Source organism: Rattus rattus, chromosome 6 (genome assembly GCF_011064425.1).
Source record: "Rattus rattus isolate New Zealand chromosome 6, Rrattus_CSIRO_v1, whole genome shotgun sequence".
Taxonomy (NCBI): domain Eukaryota; kingdom Metazoa; phylum Chordata; class Mammalia; order Rodentia; family Muridae; genus Rattus; species Rattus rattus.
The window spans coordinates 107,143,413-107,168,552 of record NC_046159.1 but is presented as its reverse complement, the minus strand read 5'-3'; the positions used below and the strand labels follow the sequence as shown (position 1 = coordinate 107,168,552).

At 45.4% G+C, this 25,140-nt stretch overlaps 1 protein-coding gene across 1 annotated transcript in view; it reads right to left on the bottom strand.

The window, feature by feature from the left end:
- Positions 1-25,140, bottom strand: part of Plxna4 (plexin A4) — a 440,342-nt gene that overhangs the window by 325,648 nt on the left and 89,554 nt on the right. The window contains exon 3 of the mRNA XM_032906796.1: positions 24,065-24,247. Coding sequence (XP_032762687.1) covers positions 24,065-24,247 — 183 coding nt within the window. The remainder of the gene's footprint in view (positions 1-24,064; positions 24,248-25,140) is intronic.

Sequence of the window (25,140 nt, the reverse complement as noted above, 5' to 3'; positions counted from 1 at the left end):
AAGCTAGATCAGATTATAAAAATTGGAGAGCAGAGAGAGGAGATGGGCATAAAAATCCCAGTGTGAGGTACGTGGTCTTAACTTGGATGCTGAGGGAACATGGGCTTATGCACGCTCTCAAAAACCTAAGTATAACTGCCCTGAGGTTAAAATAGTTGACTATTGTTCAAGCCATCAGAGAGGGAGAGGGAGAAAAAAACGAATGGAGGATAAAAGGTAAATAATAAGTAAGTCATCCGGAAAAAATAAAATCAGAAGACTTAATGATGAAGACCGCAAAAGCATGTGTGCTGTAAAATGTCAGGCACTGTGAAAAATCATGGATTTGAAGCACACTGAATCACATGAGCAAACATTCACAGTAAACCATTCATACATACCTGCATGTGGATTTCACCTTTGGCTGTATTTAAAGTACATGTTCATTGGGGGTGGGGCTGGGCGTGCACAGGAACACAATCAGAATAAATATTATTTTAACATGGTACAATTTCGGGCTATTTACTTTTGACTTTTAAAAATTAACTACAAGTGTATGTATTTGTGTGAGTATATGCCCACCGGGTGTGGGTACGCATGCCTGTGCACACACACAGGCCAGGAGAAGCCATCAGAGTCCTCAGGGCTGGCATGTAGATGTTTGTAGGTAGCCTGGCTTATGTCACAGGTTCTGAGATCTAAACTCCAGGCCTCAGAGCTGCACAGAAGGCACTCTCAATGGCCGAGTCGGCTCTTCAGCCTCTCAGGTTATTTTGTTCCATGGTTTGTTTGTTTAGATCTTTTTTTATGTTTTATACATACAGTATATACAATACTATCATTGTTTTCAAAAATCGGCAGACATTATAAAAAGCTTTTTCAAACTACCAAGACATCAAACTGAACTATTTGGGGTAGAGAAGGAAGAGATGGAGAGCTACTGGCTTCTATAGTTAGGTTGATGCAGTCAGTGAACACTACTGGATTAGAACTTAGACCTCTCTTTCTCTTGATTGACGCTCCAGTCGATCTCCTGGCTTGAGACTCTCAGAATTTAGGAAGACTCTTCAGAAAGTCCTTGATTTGTGCTTTGCGGAGTATGCTCTACCCACCAGCAACCAGGGGCATGAATATTGCCAGTCCTATTTGCTGGTGAGCAAAACAAGGCCAGAGATGTACTTGAGGTCACAGAGCTTGGAAAGAAAGGGAATTGCCAGGATTTGATCCCAGATGTCCTGGACTCAGGCCACATACAACTTCTGGAAGTTAGGGAAATCACTATGAGTTTCCAATGTGTTCACTCCTCAGCCTGACTTAGGGGGAATACCACCTTGAAGATTGCGTACTACCTATTTTAGCTAGACCATAAATACAAATGCCCTAAGGGCTGGGGATATAGCTCAGGGGTAGAGCACATGCCTCTTGGCATAAGGCTCAAGGTTGAATCCCTACTACTACCAAAATAAACAAAACACACGCAGCCCAGAATCTCTTGCAAAGGCCCCGTGAGCCACACAGCATGTGTCCTTCCCACACAGCCATGCTGTTCCTTCTGGTCTAGTTTCAGTAGCTAAAACTGCACTTAAAGTCAGGGCAATTCCCTCTATCTATCCCTGCTTCTTTCCCTTGTATCTAAGCAGAACGGAGGCCCAGCAACCTGCCCTGTATATGTCAGAGTTCTGAATACCTCTCCCAACAGGCACAGCACCAGAAAAAAAAAATGAAAGAAAGAAAGAAAAGGAATCTGTGCTGGCTGTCAGCAAAATGAACAAAAATCCTTGTATATGCCTAAAAGGCAGGGGAGGGGGTGGGGAGCTTACCTCTGAATTCAATGTTACTAGGACACAGTTTGCTGTAATAATACCAATTAACATTTCTCCCCCACTTAATAGTTTCTAGTACAGGATAAAAATAGCAATACACGTGGTGCTGGGATGCAAACTATGACAATGGGAATAGATTCAGGAAGAGTCTGTTCTGCCATACCCTGAGAGGCTTGTGAGGGAAGGAAGAAGATGGGAGATTTAGGAGAGGACAGAGAACCATCTAGAAAATAAAGGCCTTTTGTCATCATGATCCTCATCTGATCATGCTCCTAACAAAATATACCTGCCACACAGTGAAATGTCATCTGACTGGAGCTGAGAAGATCTGATCATGGGGACCCATCAGTGTGCCAGTCCCATGGCCAAGCTAGCATCATCTCTCAGTTGAATTCCTTTATCTGCAAGGTGAATGAGACCTGTGGCCCACAATCCCACAGCAGGACTCAGCCAGCTCTAGCCTGCCACTCAAATGAATGAGAATGTCCCTGAGGATATGATAAAAAAAAAAGTGATGTGCTTGCCAACTTGACCTTTTTCTCAATAACCCAAATGATAATGGCCATGTGACTTCATTTTCTGCAGGATGCGTAGAATTCCAGTAATACAGGCTTTGCAGGATCAAGGTCAGCAGACATTGTTTCTGGTCTGAACCAAAAAAAAAAAAAAAAGCATGTTTGTCAATCACATCTCCCTTACATGTGGGTCTTCAGGGAATTTCTCAGATAGAAACGTATCTGCTTAAGGACAAATGTCATCAGAAGATCTCTTTTCTCATAGTTTGAGATTTTGCTGGGAAAACAGTGGATGACTTGACTTTAGTTGGAATCACTGAGAGCTGAACCAGCCCCAGAAACCTCATCCACTTCCTATGGTGATGTACCGTGAAGCATTAAAGAAGTCCGTCTTTTCTTCCTCCTCCTCTTTCTTCTCATCATTGTCTCACCTTCATGTGTACCCCCTCTTCCGGGTCTTACCTAATAGCACAGAATACAACAACAGCCCTTATATACCTATGGCCTTGCTTGGGTCAGGTATCCTCAAAACTGGTTTCCTTATCTACAACATAAGACTTATGGCCCCTAGTTACTCTGGTGTGTCACTTAGGTGCATATCATGACTGAATCTAGGCCACTTACAAGGCAGGTAGGTATGCGAAGGTAAGGCCTGTGCCGCTTGGGGTCCTCTGAGCTCTACGAGGTCTTAGGTGAGTGGAACTCATGGACAAAGAGAAAACTCTAAAAACATCTTTCACCTCCCTCCTGCTCCCTTCACTTGAAATTATACTCATTGGTTCTGTGTTTAACTTCCAGGTAAGATGGTACATGAAGAAAGTGTTTTCTCTCTACAAGGTCTCATAATCATTGTTCTTAAGGCTTGTCAGTGTTATGATCAAAGGATGTCTATAGAAAGAGCGCTTTGGTTCCTAACTAGAGAAAAGTCATCCAAGGGACTTCTCACCCACCCAATGTTTTAACAGAAACTACAGCCCTACAATAACAATTACTAGAGCTTCTCTGCATATGTGGCAACTGCGACTAGATACAAGGAATTTTTTAGTTCGCAGAATAAGACCTTCTATCTCTTCCATGCACTGTTGTCCCAGCATCACGGTGACCAGGACTGTCAACACAAGCCAGAGGAGCTCAAATGAGCAAGCCCTGGAAAGGGACTCAGGCCTCAGGCAGGTGTAGTGTGTGTGTGTGTGTGTGTGTGTGTGTGTGTGTGTGTGTGTGTGTGTGTGTGTGTAAGATCCAGAAGAGGCAACCCTTTCCAGTGAAACTGGAGAAGAGGGTTGGAGTAGCCCCCAGAAACCTGTCTACTGCTTTGGAAAAACACAGAATTGTGAAGAGAAGGTTAGAGAAATGGGGATGCCACCTTGGAGCCTGAGAGCCTGGCTTCAAAGAGGTTAGAAAGAACCTGGGTCACAACAGGTCATCATGCCACCATTGGTCCTGACCTCAACATGGGAAGCATCTGGAGGCTAGCACACTGAGAACGTTTATCAGGCCAGCATCTCCCCCGTGAGAGTGTGTGTGAGAAGGAACTGACTTCAGTCAAGTAGATGGTAATTACTGAAGAGAAGGAATGTCTGATGTTCTTAGAAGCTGCAGGTCTTGGGCAGATCTGATCAGCCCAATGCAGTGCGATGTGATAGGGGTAAGCCTGTGCTCTGTCCCACCCTGTGTTTGAACCCTGCTTCTGTCACTATACCAATGTGACTTACATTTGCTATTTAACCTCACTGGGCCTCAGTGTTCTCAAAGGCATGTGGTACCATCAAGTGTATCTACTTAGTAAGTTCTGAGCACAGAAACAGTTAATGAATGCAAATCACCCAGAGCGGCTTACATAATTAGTAAGACCAAAACACATGTTGATCACAGAGGTCAGGTAACCCTTTTCAAGGAGGTCCTTTCTGGGTTCAGCCCTGCTCATTAAGGTTGGGAGGAGATAATTGAACTTGCTAGAGTAGCAGACAGAGTATGAACAGCACCCCAAAACAGTCACCTCTATGTGACTCTCCCTCGGAGGGGTAATGCATTAACTATAGATGTAATTGCCCACTCATAGCTTCCTGGGTCTCCTGGGTTACCAGGAGACTACTGTTGTGGAAATCACTTGTCAGAGATGCTTTTTAACTTCTTAGACAAATACTCACCATCCTCGCCTCTTAGTTGGCCTTAGTTGTAATCCTTAACAGCTCCCTGTCAGGTAAGCCACCCTTCCCTGACACAGGGAGAAGACGGGAGACAGCCTGAGAAGTTATTGCTGTGAAGAGTTGCCAAGCTCCTGCTTCAGCAAGGAATCAGCTGTGACAAGGGTCTCTGCAGCATCCATTCCACAACTCATCAGGGAAACTGGTCTTGGGGCAAAGCTAGGCAGAGGGGAAGAGACCTACAGTGCACATGCCAGGGGGAGGGGATTGCATACAAAAACCGAACTAGCCACACTCTCTTATAAGCAAAAGTTACACAAAAATCTCAGTTTCTTCCCCATCCCGAGGCCAGAATCATTTGCTTTCTCTTGCAAGGTACACGTGAACAACTGTGGTTTTAGAATGTCCCTGTTTCAAATTACTTGGCCCCTGGGTTTGTGACTCCTGAATCTGGATCAGTTATACTCCCCAAGACTCCCTGGGAGGTAAGAGTCTCAAACATGTGTCCTGGACTTCAAGTCAGTGGGAAGAATCAACACAGAGAGGAGCAAGGGCCCATGGTCTGGAAAAATTCTGGATCCTGGGAAACAGAATCTAGGCCAACTTCCATGGGGACCTAAGAGACTGTCCACATAGATGGCATGAGAGAGGGTTGCTTGTAACTTTCTAATATTTCAAATGTCCCTGTTATTCACAATAGTGATGACTAAGTAGTGGCATACACTATTTTGGGGGTCACTAGAAATATGGCTTCTCGGCTATGGGATCCTCAAATCACTTTGTAATGTCAAGGTGCTCCGAATCTGTCTGACCTCAGGAAACACCTCTTATTAGCACTGTTAGAGATGGCCATGCTCAGCTCTCCTGTATTTATGCACACATGGCTCCAACTGGTTTCTTAGCTGGTCCCCTGAGTGTACCAAAGTCCATTCTCTGATCAATCTTTATGTCACTAATTTGGATGAGTCTCTTCTGCTCCTTAACTCTGGAAAAAGTGGCACAAACCTTAGTCACCTCATTTCAACTGGGCCTAAGATGGCCCTGAAGTAATTATGTCATAGCTAGAAAAAGATATACATTCCATCTGCCAAGGCTTCAAACCATGTGCGCACACACGCTGGGTAGTACTGAAAACTTAAAATACAATTCACGTCTGAAGACATCGCTAATGTTCATACACGTCCATCTTATCTTCTGTGCAAACCATTTTCCCCTGATATTGTTAATGCCATGTGCTTCCAAACCCAGTGAACTCTGAACGAAAAAGTTGTCAGTCCTCACAACCAAAAGATCTCAGGTCACATGGGGAAGTCATGGGGTGATGTACAAAAGAAAAAATGGCAGAGGTGGCTGGAAGCGCCAACAACGCTTGTAAGGCTCCTTTCAAGACTAAGCCACTGGTGACTTCTGCACCTTTTAGTACAGAAGTGATAGAGACAGGGGGAGAGAAGAAGAAAGGCAGGGAAAGGCTGAAAATAACTGGCTAAAAACAGCAGGCAGGTCCCCTTGAGCTTTTCCAGGAACAACCCCCCCTACACACATACACACGGACACTCTATTTATGCACACACTGTTACACATTTGAGGGGAGAAGAAATTACATAACATGTCAGATGCTCATTTCCATGAGCCTGACCGAAATGGAGTATACTTAGTCTTGTGAGTACAGAAACCATGGCTAGAGTCCAGGGCCTTCAACCAGCACTGAGAGAAAAGGCCCCTCCCTGAAACTCAGAAAGCCCCGAGAGGCCCAGAATATCCAGCTTGGAGGCCTACCTGAGGGATTGGTACCAATGACTTCCTTCTATGCTCCAAACTTGATCTACAAAAAAGTGGCTTTTAATGTAAAGCCATGCTGGGCTCTGATCTCCATCTCCTCCTCCCCCACCTTGTCCACAAAAGGATATGGGTCTTGAAGAGCGTACACAAACATGCATGTGACTACCCTGCAGGTAAAGTATCTTCCTCATGAGAGCTGGAGCAAGGCCACTCACCTCGAGGGGCTGCTACGAAATCCTTAGGGTTTGTGGCACGGGACCCAGTGGGTGGCAGCTGCTTTCTGGTTTTTTGTTCCATCTCCTCTCTTCCCTTTCCCAGCCCTGAGTGAATAAAAGTGGTCCCCGCCTCTGTAGCAGAACTGGCCTCTGTGGTGGGTTTACCTGGCAGCACAGAGTTAGTCTCCACTCTAGTGATTGAAGTCTGTATCCACAACTTCTCAGGGGTACTTACCCATCCCCCAAACAGAGCTCAGTAACAAGGTAGAGGAGAGGGCATACTTTCAATAAGAAAGTAGCCCCGAGTCTTTGTTCCAATATTCTTGCACAGGGTCTTCCACCTGCTCTGTCTGCCTCTCAAGAAGCGAAACATTTGGTGATCTAATACACTGTGTCTCACTTAGTGGAAAATGTTCCTACAAGATCTCTCCTTGACTCCATGAGAAAGCCTTCAGTCCTACATACAGTGAAACCTCAAGTCCAGTCGATGAGACTGAAAGGCTGACAGGGGTAGAGTTCTCTTACTCAATGCCTAAGATAGAGACCAGAACCAGTGGTTCAACTAGGGTGGCTTGCATGGCTCAAAAACTTGGGGCAGCCTTCTCCCATCTAGCTTCGATCAGAGAACCGCAAGTACTATACTTGGGAACCACAGAAAATTTGGCAGGATCCTCAGACTCTGTAAAAACTTAGCCCACTGGCTCTCTGTTCCTCAAGCCCGTCCCCTGAGATGTCCAACCTCACACTCTCATTGGCAATTCTTCAGGGATTGTATAGGACGCTTTGCTTGGGGTGAGAAGACTCTTGATTCCCTTGGTCTCTCTGATCTACAGATTATGTCACCTGACCTATCAAAGGGGACTTAGAAGGTGACAAGGTTAAGGACCTTGAGATGGGGAGAATACCCTAAATAACTGGCATGCTTAGATCACATCAGGGCATAAAAGCAAAGGCCTTTTCCTGGCTGCAGTCACAGGGAGCCAAGGCAATGGAAGAAAACAGGAGAGACGTAATGCTGCTGGCTTTCGGGATGGAGCAAGACAGCTCTAGCCAAGGAACATGAGGGCCTCCAACAGCAGTACAGGCCAGAAAACAGATTGTCCTCAAAAACTTCTAGATAGAAATGAAGTCCTGCTAGCCCCTTAGTTTTTCCCCAGTGACACCTGTGTGGCATTCTGACCTCTAGGCAACAAGACAATAACATTGACCTTAACTCAGCAAGCCCCTGAAATGTATTAAGAGCAGTGGGAAACTAACATATCGCTGGTCCATGGTGAGGCAGGTCCTACCCTCTCCTTGTCCTTGGACTCCCCTGAAAGTTCTGCTCTTCTGCCTCTCCTGGAACTCCTAGGGATGATCTAGGGGTTAGCTCTCATTTAGCCCCCAGCAGAGAGCAGAGTCCTATCTTCCCATCCAGTTCATGGGGCTCTGGTTTGTTAAAGGACCCACCAGCTCTTGTTACCAACTCCCGGGACTCTAAAGTATTTGTCAAAGTAGGGGGAGGGATAGGAGGAACAGAACTCTTACCCTCTGATCTCAGTCACAGACCACCCTCCCTGAGTTAGCCTCTCAACTGACTGTGTGCAGACAAGATCAAAGCAGGACGTGTGTGCGTGCTAGCTCACCTTGGTCAGCACTACCTACCCTGTTCTTTGCTTGCTTGTTTATTTTTCAGACTCTTAAGCATACTGTGTCATCTTAAACCACCCAGCAGGACATACCTACAGCATTTCAAACTTCGTCTGATGAGCCAAGCATCGAGGCCACGAGTGTGGGCATGGGTTTCTCAGCACCTATGCTTAGTAGAAAGCTCAAGCTTTAAGCCCCTCTCCCAAGAGGTCAGGAGCCAACCTGGCATTTCTTCCCCCAGCAGATTCACTTCCCTTCCCACATATTTGCTTTTAACAAATTTTTTTCCATATTTTCATTTCTTTTTCTTGGACTACAGAAAGGTCTTTGTAAGCACAAAGCCAGATCGTGCTCAGAAATATTTTCCTCACTGACTCTTGCTTGTTAGTTTCAATGTTTATCCTGGTCAGTTGTTCCAACCAGAAGTACCCATCTCTAAAGGGTCACACCTGCCCTTCTCCCTATATCATAGACTTTTTATTTTAATTTTGTTGTTTTGTTTTGTTTTGTTTTCAATTTCTTCTGTATCATCTTATCCTAAGTTTCAAACTGATCCTCTAAGTTGCCAAGATCTGCTATGGGTAAAAAAGCAAATGTTTGATACAGAGAACCCTGTGGGACAAGGAGACACCAAGAAGAATTGTCTAAAGAAGAAGGAAAGCTCCTCTCACCAGACAACAGTGATCACAGCAAAAAGCTGGGGCAGATCATTCTGGAGATTTGCCCATCCCCCTCCTAGCTGACTACCTCCCAAGCCAGCTAGGGGCCCTGGAACCCAGTTCCGGGCTGTCAGCAGAGATAAATTTAGCACCAATGATCTCATCTTGCAGAACAGCCTCGGGGCCTCAGAGTGCTCAGGGAAACATCACTTGGACAAGCTGAGAAGTGACAGACACTACTGGCCCCTACAACATAGGTGGCAGGCAAAAAGTCCCCCTTAGAGGGACACTAAGCCCATGAGGAGCAGTGGCTAGAGTGTGGCCAGCAGGTGGCAGGCTGAAGGACCCCAGACATGGATACTCTGATCTTCCCATGGTCTCCCAGCCCTGGGCACATAGAGCTGAAGACTCACAGCAAGTCCACAGATGATCAGCACGACTAAGATCTGGATAAACAGCAAGCAGTGCCAAGCATCCTCACTGCAGAGATATGGCCGATGTCCCAGCAAGTTCCTCCCCACCTCATCAGGACATTATGTGGTGGAGTATTTATAGATACAACAGTGGGCAGAAGGCAGAAGTGGCTGGAGCCCATTGCCTCTGCCTCCTGCCAATAACACAAGCCCAACAAAGGGGTCAATCGCCCTTGTCCTGTACAGAAAAGAATGGAAAATTTGTCACAAGTGCAAAACTTTTAAGTTCTTCACTGATATAAGCTTCCCTTTCTGTGGCTCTGAGCTGGGGTCTCTGGCTTGCCCTGCTGGTGACTTGCTCATCAGCTCCCCCAAGGTTTTTTAGTGTGTTTCATGGCTAGGTTTTTTACCTGCCAATCCTGTAAAACCATTTACAAGGGTTCTAACCACTGGGACATGATGTCAGGAAGGTTCTTCAACTGGGGTGAGGTTTCTTATCTCCTACCTCTGCAACCACAAACTCTTCTGATGGAGGACAACATGAAAGTCACTCAGGAGAATGGACTTGACTCTTGATAAAAGGGACAAAATAAACAGCTACTTTCAGAAGGTAGGTCGCACCCTAAAGTGCAATCCATATTATGCTATTAAAGGTGATGAGAAGTGATGGGAAATAAATGTTGTCACATAAGAAAGGCCAGGCTTACTTCTAAACACACCAGGGCCACCCCCATGTTGATTTCAGTCACATTAGAGGAAATCAATTTCCAAGAACAAAAGGCCTTTGGTTTGATCAATGCCATTCCTGGGAAACACCCAGGACACATAATTGAGGGGCTGTCAGAGAAATCAAAACACACTGAGAAGTTGGGGTGACCACCAAACTCTAAGCCCTTCTGCCAGGGGCAATGTAAGCAATGTTACAAAAGAGAGGAAAATGCCACGGGCATAAGAATAGGATGGACAGCACATTTTCAGGTGAAGAGTTCAAAGTCACAGAGAAAGGTGGCAAGATGGAAAGCCAGGATGAGTGCTAGCACAGGCAGTTCAGCCAGCAGAAAAGGGCCCACAGGGTCAGGCACAGAGGTAAAGAACAGGAGAACGGTCAACACTGTGTCAAGGTCATACCACCTGGGATCTTGAGGTTTGGGGAGAAGAAATAAAATTAGTTTGGATTGTTCTGCATTTATCCTTAAAAGTCAAAAGGAGATAATTTTTTGTGCTCTCTTAATTAAACGTTAGCTCATAAATCTAGGGCCTTGTTTCCGGACTGCAGGAAGTGGAGGAGGGAGCCCAGCATCTCAGCTGCATGGGCTCTGCCTGCCTCCTTCTCCCAAGTCGTTGGCTCCAGGCACAATGTGTCCGGGCCACAGGAACCCAGGGCTGCTCAGCTGAAGTCACATGGCCTCTTCTTCCCTAGGATACACACATGTGCCACCCCCCCCACCCAGTCCCATAAGGGTTGGTTAAGACATCTATTTGGAACTTCTGATTGTCCCCTGGAGATGCTGACCTCTGAGGACTCCTACACTCTGCTGTCCTACCTCGCCCAAGTTCACACGGCTCTTCATATCCATGAAAGTTGAAGTTGCTCCTTAGAGCTATACCATACAAAGAAAGTCAGAGGTATTTGCTATCTTCTTTATTCCTTTTTTTCCCCTGCCATATCATGAAAACATTCTGCAGGGCCTGAGCAGTAGGGAAGAGGGCATGGAATGTAAGCATGGGGACATGGGTTCTAATTCCCAGCAGCCAAGTTAAAAACTGGGCATGGACTAGAAACCTCTGTAGCCCCAATACGATCTGTGGGCTCACATGCCAGTTAGCTTGACCAAAAGACCAGTGAGTACCACCAGAAGACCCTGTCTCAGGGGAATAAAGTAGAGAGCAAGGCAAGTGACATCCTCCACAGGCCTAGGCAGACACAGGCACACATCCATCTAATACACAGACACACACACACACACACACACACACACACACACACACACACATACACACACATACATACACACATACATACATGTATGCACACACACATGCTAAATAAATATCATTCTATGGCTTTATCATCCAAGAGGAAAAGGTTGGAACATGCGTGTAACCAATTTGTCTCAAACCTGAAGTGTAGCCACAAACCAAGTTGAGATTTCCCAGCTGTCCCACAATTTCCACAACACCCGGGTTTGATTATAAACAGTTCAGAGGCATGGCCGGCTGCAGATACAGACCCAAGCAGATGCTTAGATAGAGACAGCTAAGTGCCCTAGAATCAGGAGACAATGGGTTGGCATTCAGCGACACCCCTGCTCTGCTTTATCTTCCTGTGACTTAAGAGAGTGATTGTATGACAGCCCAAGGAATGCACTGTTGTCCTCCTTTGAGCTACGGAACTGGAACCTAGCTCATCCTGCCTCTATCTCCCGAGTACTGGGATAAGAGCTATGTACCACAGCACCAAGTTTATGCACTACCAGGGGGTCAAACCCAAGGTTTCCCTTGCGCTTCAGCCCTAAGCTTGGCATTCCTATTTTTAAGATGTTTTTTGAGCAGCTAACAGCTCTTGTGTAGTGTGTGAACATACCCACGTGCCCTTGAACTTTTATGAGGAAATGAGAACAAAGAAAAGGAAAACGAGAGAGAGAGAGAGAGAGAGAGAGAGAGAGATACTCCATCCCAGCTTCCCCTCCAAAATCTACCCACAAGCCACAAGCATCTGTCACTGTGTCCCCCTCCCATACCCACCCACCCAGCTACTTCCTTCACCTCTGCCTCTAGACAGAGAAAGAGTTCATTCAAAAGCAAAGGTCTCCTTTTCCCATCCCCAGACCCAAGTCCCTCAAAAAACAATCAAATTTAAAGCACAGAGATTAAATTATCACTAAGCTAATTATGGGAATCACACTTAGCCTGGCTGCTGGGAAGCAAGGTCAGCAAGCAAAAGGCATGAAAATTAAAGGCAGATGCAGGAAACACTTGAAAAAGACCAAGTGGGAGACCTATTACCTCCCTCCCCTAGCCTGGAGGAAGAAGAAACCAGTCTTGATGTCAGAGATGCTGTCCATCTGGGCTATTGTCAGAGCATTTGGCAGCTAAATAGCTGTTCTCTGTCATCATCTCTAGGCCAAAGTGGTCTCGAGTCAGAGGTAAACTGATTAGGTGGTGGGCTGCTAATTTCTCAGAGAGAGTAGAAGGGAAATGGTGCCTGTATCCAAGAGGGCTAGAGCCCAGGGCACTAGCCCCAGGCTTAAGTAGCAGAGAGAAGTCTGTGCATGGTCCTGAGCATTTGTGGGCCACATGGTTAGGTAGATAGATGACTATAGGTCTGTATGAGTCAAGTCCACATACATCTTTATGAGGATAAATCCTCCAGGAGAGGCTAGGCATGATGCATAGGTAAGCATGGTCAAACATGTGCATGTTGACCGGAAAACGTGAAGAGCTTGGAAAGAATCAGAGGGTGCCTCCTAGTAAAACTGCAGGTTAACAGCCTCCTGAGAACTTACAGTCATTGTCCATCCCGGCCTGAGTACGTGTATCTTGTGTCCCAAAGGACACTACTCTGGTCCTTCCTGGGACACAATGGATCCCATGCAAATTAAGCAATACTCTCCAAAAATTTGGTAGTTCAAGAAATGAACAAAAGAACTAAAAATCCACTTTTATCAAACTTCGCTCAAATCTCCAATTCCATCAAACTCTTGTGTTCTAGGTACTGACTGGTCACTAGCTTTGGGTTCCCACGCTCAGGAAGGCAGCAAGCTTGGAGGGCAATGTCCTGTGGCATCCCGGATGAATTTCTAGAAATCATGGTCAACAGAGGCAATTCAAAGAGAAAGTGAGAGAATCTTTGCAAGTTGCATTACTTAGGAAAAATTAATTTGGGAAGTTCTATTTGATTGTAGGTAAAAGAAATGATTCAATAAATTTGGATAATTTGGTTATCCAAAAGACATCTGCTGGGCACAATCTAATCATTGCATTTTAGTCAGAACATGCAGCACAATCTCAAGGAAAACTAAATTTGGGGAGATGCAAACATCTAGAGCCTGACTAATGGGAGAAAATGAACGATTTTGGTACAGTTTCAGGAGGCAAAGAAGTAAATTGCAAACAAGCTGTGAGAAATCAGTTTAATAAAAATATCTGCGACACGGTAGTATCTGGAGTTGATGACATACAGTGACCATAACCTCCCTGTTCGAAAATGTTTCTCTAGTTCTAACCATGAGTTCTTTAACTCCAGAAGCATCTGGTACATCATAGACCAATGAAATATCCCCAACCTGAAGGCTGATGGTCATGATGGTAAGCCTTACAGCAACCCGGGCTGACAAAATATGCTCTATCCTCACCCGAGCCTACCCCCACAGACACAGCAAGCTCTATGGTGGGCTTAGCCTTCCCTCCTCACTCTGGCATGGTCAATGAACTAGAGGACGTTTAACCCTCCAAGCAGCAGCAGCCACATGAAGCTCTGTATTTTCTCTCTGTCACGTGATTGACAGACTCCACACAGGGTCTTATTTTCTGTCCCCAAAAATGTGGAACAAAAATTCTGCCAATCCTAGGTGCATATGAACACGAGTTGGGGATAACCTTTGTTGTTGCGAGTCACACACATTTGGGAGTCATTTGTTCCCTCCAATTAACTTAGCCTGAGCTAGCTGATAAGCCCCTTCAAACCCACACAAACAGGCGCTGCAAAGCAGTAACCTCTTATAGTCAATCTCCAAATACATATTTCCAACATCCACAGGTCCATACTGCCTTAGGCAATCTGGTGGCCCTGTGTTCTCATGTAAGAAAGTGCTTATGTGCAACAAGAAAGCAGTATCAACTATATCAATGAGCCGTGTTTTCCATTTGAAGAAAGTAAGCATGCCCTTTTTAATTTATTTTATTTTGCTGGATAACACGTTCTTTTTGAGAAAAGAAATCTCAGCTACAAACGTTGAAGCTTATTTCCTGTAATTTCTCGGTAATCAAGATGTGACTAAATAAAAATTCAAATTGATAACATGGATTCATCACAAGGCTATTAATTCTAGAAGTGGATTATTCATTTTTAAAAAGTATTCACTGGCATCCTTCAATGAATCTAAATTCTCCCACCCAAAAGCCCATAAGCTTCAGTAGGTGAAGAAGCAGGGAAGCAATGTCACTAAAGCCAACATCCCTTCCACGGTAGCCCTGTCCATCCCAGGTGGGGTCCAGTGTCCCAGAAGTCACAGGGGCTCTACCCAGCTGGGCACTGAGGGCCATTTATATGCAAGGTCAAGTCACACAGGGTTTATCCCATCTTGCTCAATTAAGCCTCACTGGATCTAGGAAAGACTCTGAAGATCTAAGTGAGGCTTATAAACATCTTTTCCTTTCTCAAATCAGGTATGACCAGGAAAAGACCCAGAACAAATTGGATCATAAACACTAAATAAGATATTCTGGACTGGGGAGATAGCTCAGTGGTAGAGAGCTCTCCTAGCTATGTGCAAGGCCCTACATTCAACCTCCAGTATTGAAAAGGCCATGTATGTAAATAGATGTAATTATACATGTTAACCTGACACATTTAAATATGATCATGATCACATGCAACTTTTTAAAAGCCCATTTTCCCATCAAGAAGAGCACTTGTAGTAGGGAAATCTTTTGTTCTCATAAGAAATCATGGGTAAATTCCATGCTCTGTGGGGAAGATAAAATTGGATGATGACAGGACAAAATTTTGATAACTTACTAGAAAGACCAAATGAAGAAGAAATCTCAAAGTTGGGTGGGAAGAGATGGAAGGAAAGTGATGGGAGGAGTTATAGGAGGGGTTGAAGATATTCAAAATACATAGTATAAAATTCTCAAACAATTAGTAAAATACTACTTTATAAAGATCAAGTTAAAGTTAAGTTATTGTCTTACAGATCTTTAAAAATAGACCAAGGAGGGATTGGGGCTTTAGCTCAGTGGTAGAGGCCCTGGGTTCGGTACCCAGCTCCGAAAAAAAGAAAAAAGAAAAAAAAAAATAGACCAAGGGCATCTAAGCACTCTCTGTTTTGACAACAATTACACACATACACACACATGCACATATACACACATGCACATACACACACACACACCAACACACATACATACATGCATGCACACACATACACACACACTTGCACACAAAATATAAACAAAAGCACACACACAGGACATACACTAATATATACACAAAAACATATACACAAAACACATACACACACACACAACACACACACACAGCCACAGTATTCACAAGAGGCCCACAGTGCCCCAGGTGTCCTACTGCTCAGTGCACAACATCAGAAAATGTATTGTCCCATGAGAAAGACCTGGAAGCACAAAGCATCAGAATTGGGCTTCAGTTTGACACAGAGCACCAAGAGCAGGTACCAAGGTGGTTTCAACACCATCCTATTCCCGTGCCTAGCTAGTCTAAAACACACTCACATGAGAGCAGTGCCCTAGCAACTCCCATCAATCTTGGTGGGGAGGAGAGCTCCTGGGTAGAGAAGCAGAGATCTATTCCTTTCCCTTGCAAGCATTTTGCATACGAAGCCTCAGGAGCATTCTCTGGGAGGGTAGAAATTTTCTGAAAGGACACTCAAGAGTGAAAGACCTCAGAAAGAAGTTGGGATCAGGAAAGGCAGTAGGGTTGCCATAGTTTGGTAGCCAGAGAGTAGTGTCAAGGAAGTGGGTAAGCACTACGACCACACCTACCATTCTAATAGACCTGCTCTTTGGCTGGCTTATCCTAAGAGCATCAGATAGACTCAGCAGTCCAATCATACAGCCTGGGTCAGGAACAGAGGGGGTGAGAAGTCCACCCTGAGTGGTGGAGGTCACGCCTCTCCCAGAGGACTGTGAGAGTGAGTTATGGGAAACTGGGTTGCTCTTTCAGGTGCTCTGCAGTAAAAAAACATACATTTGACTTTAAAAATATTTACATAAATAACTATGTAGGTCTGGGTACATAGTTTAGTTGGTAGGATACTTGCCTGGCCATCACAAAGCCCTGGGTTCCATCCCCAGCATTGCATAAATCAGCCATGTTAATACATGCCTAGAATCCTAGCACTTTGGAAGTAGAAGCAGAAGGATCAGATAGATGTTCAAGGCCAACTTCAGTTCCATAGTAAGCTTGAGTCATTTTGAGACCTTGTCTTAAAAATAAAAAACAAGCAAACAAATAAATGATAGATAGATAGATAGATAGATAGATAGATAGATAGATAGATAGATAGATAGATAGATAGATAGGTGGGTGGTGGGAGGACAGATAGATGGATGGATAGATGCATAGATTGATAAATAGATCATTTAAAATGGATTGTGCAAAGGCATTTCTTAGATGAAGCCTCTTTCATTCCCACTGACTTACATTGTCCCCTCTAGGAACACAGTCTGTGAAAAACCTGGAAAATCAGTTACAACTGTCCAAGTCAGAGCAGGAAAGAGAGAAGGTACAAGCCTCTGGTAAACATACATTTGGACTAGGTTCAATAGACAGGAGGACTCCCTCCCTCCCCTCTCCTCCCCTCCCCTCCTCTCCCCTCCCTTCCCCCCTCGCTCTCGCTCTCTTGCTGTCTCGCTCTCTCGCTCTCTATTCCTCTTTGGGGATAGCTTGTCACACAGCCATAGGTGAACAATATGCTTCTGTCACCTGGACTGGGATAGAAAGTTTGAGATTAATGTGGGAGAAAGTGCTTAAAAAGTCATTGTAGTTGTTTTTACAGTAAACCAAAGCTCCCAGGAAAAGCACCACGACACTGCCAAGAAGCAAGTCTAATGGACACATTCGAAGATGGGTCCAGAGAACAAGGAGCTGCTAAACAGAGCCCCAGTGAAAGCAACAGCAGGCGGGTTGTCAACTCAGTCCAAATGATAACTGCCTTCTCCATCAAAGTGAACCAGCAAATGCAGCAGTTTCTGGAGGTGAAGCCCTGCCCTGGTCCCAACCTTTCTGAGACCGTTCACTGTATTGAACCTCTAGGTACTATTCTTTTTCAATCGAGAGTCTAGTAGTAAAAACCCAGCAGGTAAGGGTGACAACTGCAGCTGGGGGCCTTCTCCCCTTCTGTCGCTCCCTTCTTCCTCAGCATATCACATTCTCATCCTTTCCCATCTTTGTTGTCTTGGTTACATGGCCAGACTCCTGATATGCTGCTAGTTTTCCTCCTAATGACATATTCTTGTAAAGCATAATATTTTTCTTCAATTGCATGTTTCACTGGATAAATTCCTCCAGTGTGCCTGACATCTGTGTATCAGTTGTCTGAATGCATGCTAAGATTTGGGGTGGTTCAGTGGTACTTTCTTCAATTTCAATGTCTTTTCATTTTAATTTGTGGTCAGGATCTTTCCACACCAATGTATAGACACACATACAATCCAAACAAGTGGCATGTGTACCAATACATTCTGAATTGACAAAACTCATTTCTAACAATGTCTTTCAATCATGAACCCTAACGCTGATTCCCCTGGGGAAGAGAGTGACAGGTGCCCCTGAGGCACTGTTTGCTGGGGATCCCAATATATGTTTTGCAGGAAGCCAGGAGAGAAGGTGTCAAAATCCAGACATGGCTGTCAAGCTGCCTTGAAGGAGGCTGTAGCAGAGAACACAGTAAAGGCATGCTATGCTTGCTTCTAAATGACCACTTGAGATCCCTTTGGAGAAAGTAGATGGACCCATGAGCAAAGTCATAAAAAATAAGAGAAGGTAAGAAAAGAAGATCAATGTAGAAATATTCATGATAAAAGGATGGTTGGGACTTCATAGTATCAATCACATAAAATATGCAAGAAAGGGCAGAGAGTTCACCAGCTTGGCTCATCCCCTTACTTACTGGGTACAACATGAAGAGAAACCTTAAGACACACCAGAGGAGATCAAGATGAAGGGAGAGAAATGTCCAGAAGCGGACATGTAAGGCAAAGTTATTCTGGGTGGGATGCTATAAGGGCTCAGAGACTGGTGACATAATGGCCTCTGTCCCTGGTTAGGGGTGGACCCAGAGGAGGATCCTGGGCTGCAACACCTTCAACCTCAGGTCTTATACAGAAAGCATAGGTTAAATTAAAATTCATGAAGGTTTAACACTAGCAAAGACCAGAATAAGACATGCAAACAAGAGGTTGGGGATTTAGCTCAGTGGTAGAGCAAGCGCAAGGCCCTGGGTTTGGTCCCCAGCTGGGGGCGGGGGGGGGGCACAGGACATGACAGGACACATGCAAACAAACAGAACCATGGACACAGTTACCAGGCCTCCAGGAAGGTTCATCTCCATGCAGGAAGTGGCTCAGGCCTAATCCTTTCACACTCTTTCCTTCCTATGCAAATTCACAGTAGCAGTTCACTTGGAAAAGTTCACTGCACAACCAAGCTGAATGGTCAAACTTGAATCAGCAGAGTACAATTTCTGCTTTGCTCCTGGTCAACACACAGAGTCCCAACCCTGAACTAGATTTCCAGACACTTCCACCCATCTGCCCAGCTCTACATAGCATGGGTTCATTTTACATTTTATTGATTATAATGTGTATATGTGTGTTTGCATGTGTGGCTTTGTGTGTGTGTGTGTGTGTGTGTGTGTGTGTGTGTGTGTCTACATGCTTGTGTTATGGTGCATATGTGGAAATCAGAGGATAATGTTGTGAAGGTAGTTCTTTCTTCCTTAATGTGGGTTCCCAGAGATTGAACTCAGGTCATCAGGCTTGTGTGGCAAGCACCATTACCCTCTGAGACATCTTGCCAAAATTTATTTTTATCTTGCCTGGATTTATTTTTAATTAAAGTACACTGAAATTTCCAGAATCCAAAATTTGAAAAGAATTCCCAGATGTATGAGGGAGCAGCAAAGCAGAGCTGGAGCCTCAGATATGATACAGCTCTGTGTGTGTGTGTGTGTGTGTGTGTGTGTGTGTGTGTGTGTGTGCGCGTGTATATCTTTTCTGTGTCTTTGTGTGTCTCAAGTGTTTATTCTTGTGCCCCCCACCATTATGTTCTATGGTGAACATAAAAAACATGTTCTGAAACCCTCAGGAGATGCCCAGGAACTAAGAGGAAACCACTGCCTGTTAAAAGCTCATCTACAGGCAAAATCCATGAAGCAAACGCCATCTTGGCTTGCTCCATCACGAGAAGCTGTGCTCTGAATGGTACCTGGTGTGAGTCTTCATGACCCGCCTCTACCTGGGTCTGGTTCACCCCTGTAGACGCCTGGAACACAGCTAATTGGTTTAAAACAGATGCAGGACAGAAAAGTAAGATAGTGAAAACAATCTGTGGGACATTGTAATGAAGGTCGCATTGTGTGTTTTACACTCAAATTGACTCCACATGGACACACACACTCAGCTCCCATTCTGGGCTGTTGGGCTGGTTGGAGTGCTTCGGCATGCTCTCCTCAAACACACATCCTGCTGCAGGCTCCAGCATGGCTCGTTTTAATTGTCAACTTGATAGGATTAAGAAATAACTAGGGTGTTAGTGACATGCACCTTTGTGTCTCCGCAGAGGATTAACTGAGGAGGCTAATATTAATCCTGAATGCTGACTGGGTCCTCATCTGAATAAAAAGAAAGAAGAGAAAGCCTCCGAGCTTCAGTATTTCCCTCCTATGTATCCTGTTCCACAGAGATGTGAGAAAGCAGTCACCTGCTGCCATGGACAGAACCAGCCCCGCCGCCATGCCTTCCAACCCAGGGTGGATTGTATTCCCTGAACCATGAGCCAAATGAAATCTTTCCTCCCTCAAGTTGCTTCTTGCAGTATTTGATTAGAGCTGGGGGAAACATGGATACAGACACATAGCCCAAAGAGCCAGGGCTCTGATTAACTAACACTGTGGGTGTCCCACCTCTTAGCTACCGAACAGTGTAACACACGGCAGAAAGTTACTTGGGAAAGACAAGATCACACCTCCGGTGCAAGTTTATGATGTTGTGGTTCACAATAAACGTCAGCCTCTCCTCCTGTTGTCAGGCAGTAATTCACTGATGATCAGCAGCTATAAAATATGATCGCTTGGTGCAAAGAGAGGGAGAGTCTGAAAGGATTGCTGACGAGATATTTAAGCAAGCAGATTTTTAATCTAGATACCCCAGCATTCACGCAGACAACCTAAAGCAAGTCAAGATGGTGTTTGCTTCGTGGATTTTGCCTGCAGATGAAATTTTAACAGGCTGTGGGTTCCTCTGAGTTCCTGGGCACCTCCTGATGGTTTCAGCATTTATATGCCAGATTTCTTAACAGAACACGCCTTTTATGTTCACCACGGGAATGTCTGTCAAATACACACACACACACACACACACACACACACACACACACAGAAAATACAAAAGACAACCAAATTGGCACTTTCCTCACCTCCCTTCCCCTTGCCTTATGTGATGTGCACTCAAGGAATGAAATTATGGTCATCAAAGGCAAGGCTGCAAATAATTGGAACTCATACCTTTCAAACAAAATGAAAAGTCAGTAATCTCCAGGGCAGCCTATGGATAGCTGGAGTCTAGCTCCCAGGTCCCTAAAGCCCACAGCCAACTTCTCTTACTCTCAGCAACCACCCAAGCCCTTCCCGCCCACCTTGCCCACTTCCAGTCCCTCGTCGTGCTGTAAAGAACTCTGAAAGGCCCTTGTACACTCCGGAGATTATTACAGGGCTGGAAGACGCCAACTCCGTAATTACGGCTGCTGTATGATTGTCATTATTCCTACACCCCAGGCTTGGTGCCTCACAAAACTTGCTGCAAAGTTCAGCTGCAGCCTCCAGCCGGCTATGGCTGGGTCTCTGCCCAGAAAGGTGGCAGTGGGTCTGATAACCTCTGGGAAAAGCAAATCAGAGTTATTGCAGGGAAAGGGGCGTGGTGACCTTGAGCTACTGGTGGTGGGAAATTCTATTGTCTAGGAAAATAAACAAATGGGCCACTTTCGCTTTTTATTATTTCAAACAACAGACGACATGGCAGCCCTGCCTTCCTTTTCCTACTCAGACTGTCCCCTGGGCTGGCTGTGCTGAGTCTGCAGAAGCGCGGGCCACACTCGTGCAAAGCTATTAAACGGCTGCCACTCTGAACCTGTGGAGCAGAAAGTTTGGCTGCCTAGGTGGTGTGCTCCCCCACCCCCACCCCCACCCCCACCCCCACCGCCAGCTTATTTCCCGCCATCCGACAACTCTACTCTCAGCTTTCAGATATGTATGCCTCACCAGCCCCACCACTGCTTGGATATTAAATTTAACATCCCAGGTGGCTCAAGCTGGACCGTTCTTACACAAACGCATCCAAGGGGAAGATGGTAAATGCCAGCCTGCATGCGGCTGAGAATGTTCCAAATATCCCATTAGGTGTTGCGTGTTATCTATGCATGGCTTTGCCCCTACATGCCCCCAGAAGGGTGGTTTCTGTGCATTTACTCATCTGCTGAGCTCATCCCCCACTCATCGAGCTATGTGACATTGAACCTCTGTGGCAGGAGACAGGCTGTTGCACTGTCCTAAACCATTTCAGATTTACAGTGCAGTCAAGTCCAGAATAAAAAAGGTGTATTTTCCTGAATAACTGCTCCATTATACACAAAGAACTCTCCACATTCCTGACACTTGCAACATAGTCTAAACGGCTCTAAAAATGACAAAATTGCTCCTCATCCAGGAGTCATTCTGTCTGGAACGCTAGTCTGAGATTCCATAGATAACCATGTTTTAGAGTGATGAGGAAAGGCGATTCTCCAATGTACTAAGATGGGGCTCATTCATGGGAAGCATTAAAGCAACCCAAAGTACTTGTGTACTTACAGTGTTTAGTGTCCCCGTGGGAGCCAGTGTAGCCAGTCAATAGACACTTCATTGTACGAATTGTGTATGGTGATTGTTTTGGACAGTGTCTTATCACTATCCCAAAATACCCAAGACAATTAACTTATTAAGAGAGAAAGGATAATTTGGACTCAAAATTTAGAAGGTTCCAGTCTAATTTCACTTGGCCTTGCTGTTTTGGGCTATTGTCAAGTTGATATAACATGATGCAACAGCATGTAATGGGGAAAAATTTTATATGAGTCAGGGAGCAAAAGAGGGGGGAAAAAAACAGAAAAAGGGATGGGATTGTGCCATTCCATTCAAGGATAAGACAAGCCATGTACCAGTCCCACCCCCACCCCCAGCTTTCCCCATCTCCCAGTAATGCCGAGCATCTCACAGATGATCCAAACAGCAGCATGCCACTGAGATTTAAAATGTACTTTTCCAGCAAAGTGAGTAATAGTGAAAGCAGAACCCTCATTAGCCAGCACAGACACCACAAGGTCTCTGACTACAAGAAAACTCACAGACTTATCTTTGTGATTTTACCTAGACCCACTGGATTCGGCAAGTTTGGAGGTCTGATTTCCTAGTTCATTCAAAACTTGAAGCCTCAGTCTGAAAAAAACCAAAAGCTAGCCACATCTCCCACAGCGACAGAATGATTGACATGGTCAGGAGGGAGCCAGAAAGGAAGAAGCAGACAGGTGGCAGCAATTAGACACTAGAATTGTTTGAGGACCAACACCTTGCCACACAATCTCTGGGCATCTACAGAACTCGGTTCAATACATGGATAGAAATCCCAAGCAGCAAGAAGGGCAGGGATGTAGGACATACACTTCTTGGGGATATGCAGGCAATGGGTAACTTATCTTTCAGCTGTGGCACTGCTGACAGGACATGGAAATGGAGTATGAGATTAAGCCCACAGTCCATGTTTGCTTTCTTCTGAGTACCATGGCACTCTAGTAGCAGGCTCTGTTTTTTATTCCAAATATTCAGTAATTATTCTATATACCTACCACTCACTCCTGATCCTGTCTCACATGCCCTCCACACTGCAGCCTATGCTTGGATATCAAGGCCACAAGAAGGAAGTGGTTGCTGTGATGTTACATAATATGATGGTAGGATAGACACAGTTTTCTAGACTGACACAGAATATGTTCTCACTCATAACCATTCAAAGTTAACACCGAGACATAAATCAAAGGGAAAGGATGGACCAAGGTTCAGTCTTCATCATTTTACTTCATCCGAATCACACAGTGTTTGGAAATTGCCAAGGGGAGCCTAAATAAGACAAGCTAAAGAACATCGAATAACCAGCCAACAGAAAGCAGGGCTCTGGCTTCCACCGTCAGATAGGAACTTAGCCCCATCAGAGGTACACACAATAGAGCCACTTCGAATCCCCCTGAGAATCCATGGCTGAGAACATTTCTGAATGGGCAAACACACCTGATACTGCCAGTGAGCCAAGGTTGCCCATTGTGCCAGGACAAGGGTCACACGCCAAGTTCTCCAGACCATATGATTCCATCCATCCATAAACCACTTCTTTGCTTCTACTTCAGCAATGGTGTCCCTCTCTCACAGGCTGGCTCTTAGCCCCATTAGCAGCTCTCAAGCAGGTCTGCACATTGCTCCATCTGTTCCCTGAATGAGTGCCAGATGGATGCACCAGCCCATAAGGGCTGGAACAAGAGGAACAGGCACAGCCCTCCCCCCAGTCCACCTCTTCCAGCCACCTAGACTTAATAGGGCCCTTGCCTAAGGGCGCAAGGCCAAGTAGAATAGAATACACCATTTGGAACCACCTAGCAAGGCTGGCCTAACAATTCTCATGTGCATGCCAGCTCTAGGGAAGGGCGAATCCACCCACTCATGCAGCCCAGTTCGCACAACAGTCTACAAATAAAGGCAGAGAAAGGACGCGCAACCGCCATCCCCTCAACAGCAGCCTATCTCCTCAGCTCGAATCTGTCTTCCCAGCACACCAGGCCCATGACAGTGAAACACTGTGGGGACCGACTGTCTTCACACTGACTAAAACAATCGCATCTCATTCCTACCTTTTTTAGCTTGCCACTTTTGGTGCCCACGAAGGCCAGAGAGTGATTCTTGTAGACGTATGCGATGACGGAGGTCATGCGGTCCCTGTCTTCTGTGAAGACTGGAATGCCACGTACCATTTCAGACACTCCCAGAGGAGCATTCATATCCAGGCCACAGAAGTTGTCATCAATGGTAAGGAGCTGAAAATTAAATGGGAGAAAAGTTAGGAAAGAGAAGGGTGGGAAATGGCACAGGTGTGGAGCCAAGAAGGTCCAGAGCCAGACGACTCCTTAGCAATGGACCGTTTAGTCTGAATCCTTTGGGTTTTTGTTTGTTGGTTGGTTGGTTGGTTGATCTGTATGTTTTGTTTTGTTTTACAAGCTCAGCTGTAGAGACGCTAGATGGTTTGTCTATATTCTCCCAAGTAGACAGCTGCAAGCCCACAGCAGCAGCACAGATCCTTGGCGGTGCCTCTCACCTTGCACCACAGCATCTTCAAGGACCCTTCTAAGTGCCATCATGGTGGGTGTGACCGTCCACCTTCATTGCTGCATTGAAAAGTTCTGGGATAGCCCCTTGCATGGGCCACAAATACCTGGGCTCTGGTGTCAGAGAAATGACCTCCACGACTGTGTGTCTACCCACTGACTTTGGAGCTGATGTGCCCCTGAGAGCTCAAAGGGAGAGAATGCAGCCTGGACTCTTAAAGTGTGGCCAACAGGATCAGAGAGCCACGGACAGATGACCAGCAAAGAAGTGGGGTTCGAAGGAGCCAAGTTTGTACCTGCTCATGCTGCTGCTCTCAGATGTCTGTCTCCTCCAGCACAGTGAGGAAGGTAGATGTACATTTGTCGTGCCTGTAGTAAACTTTCCTACAACAAGATCTGTGGACCAAGCTCCCCAAGATGTCCCACATAAAAGGAGCGCTTGGATACCATACTGGGAAACAGCCTTAATACTAGGTCATAGAAAAGTCCTTAAGAAGGAAGGCGCCTGGTCTCAAGCTTTCCCAAACATCATTCTCAAACCAATTTACACCTCTGAGTTCTTTGGTAGTCAGTGATACCAATGACCCAACTCATCTCCAACTCTA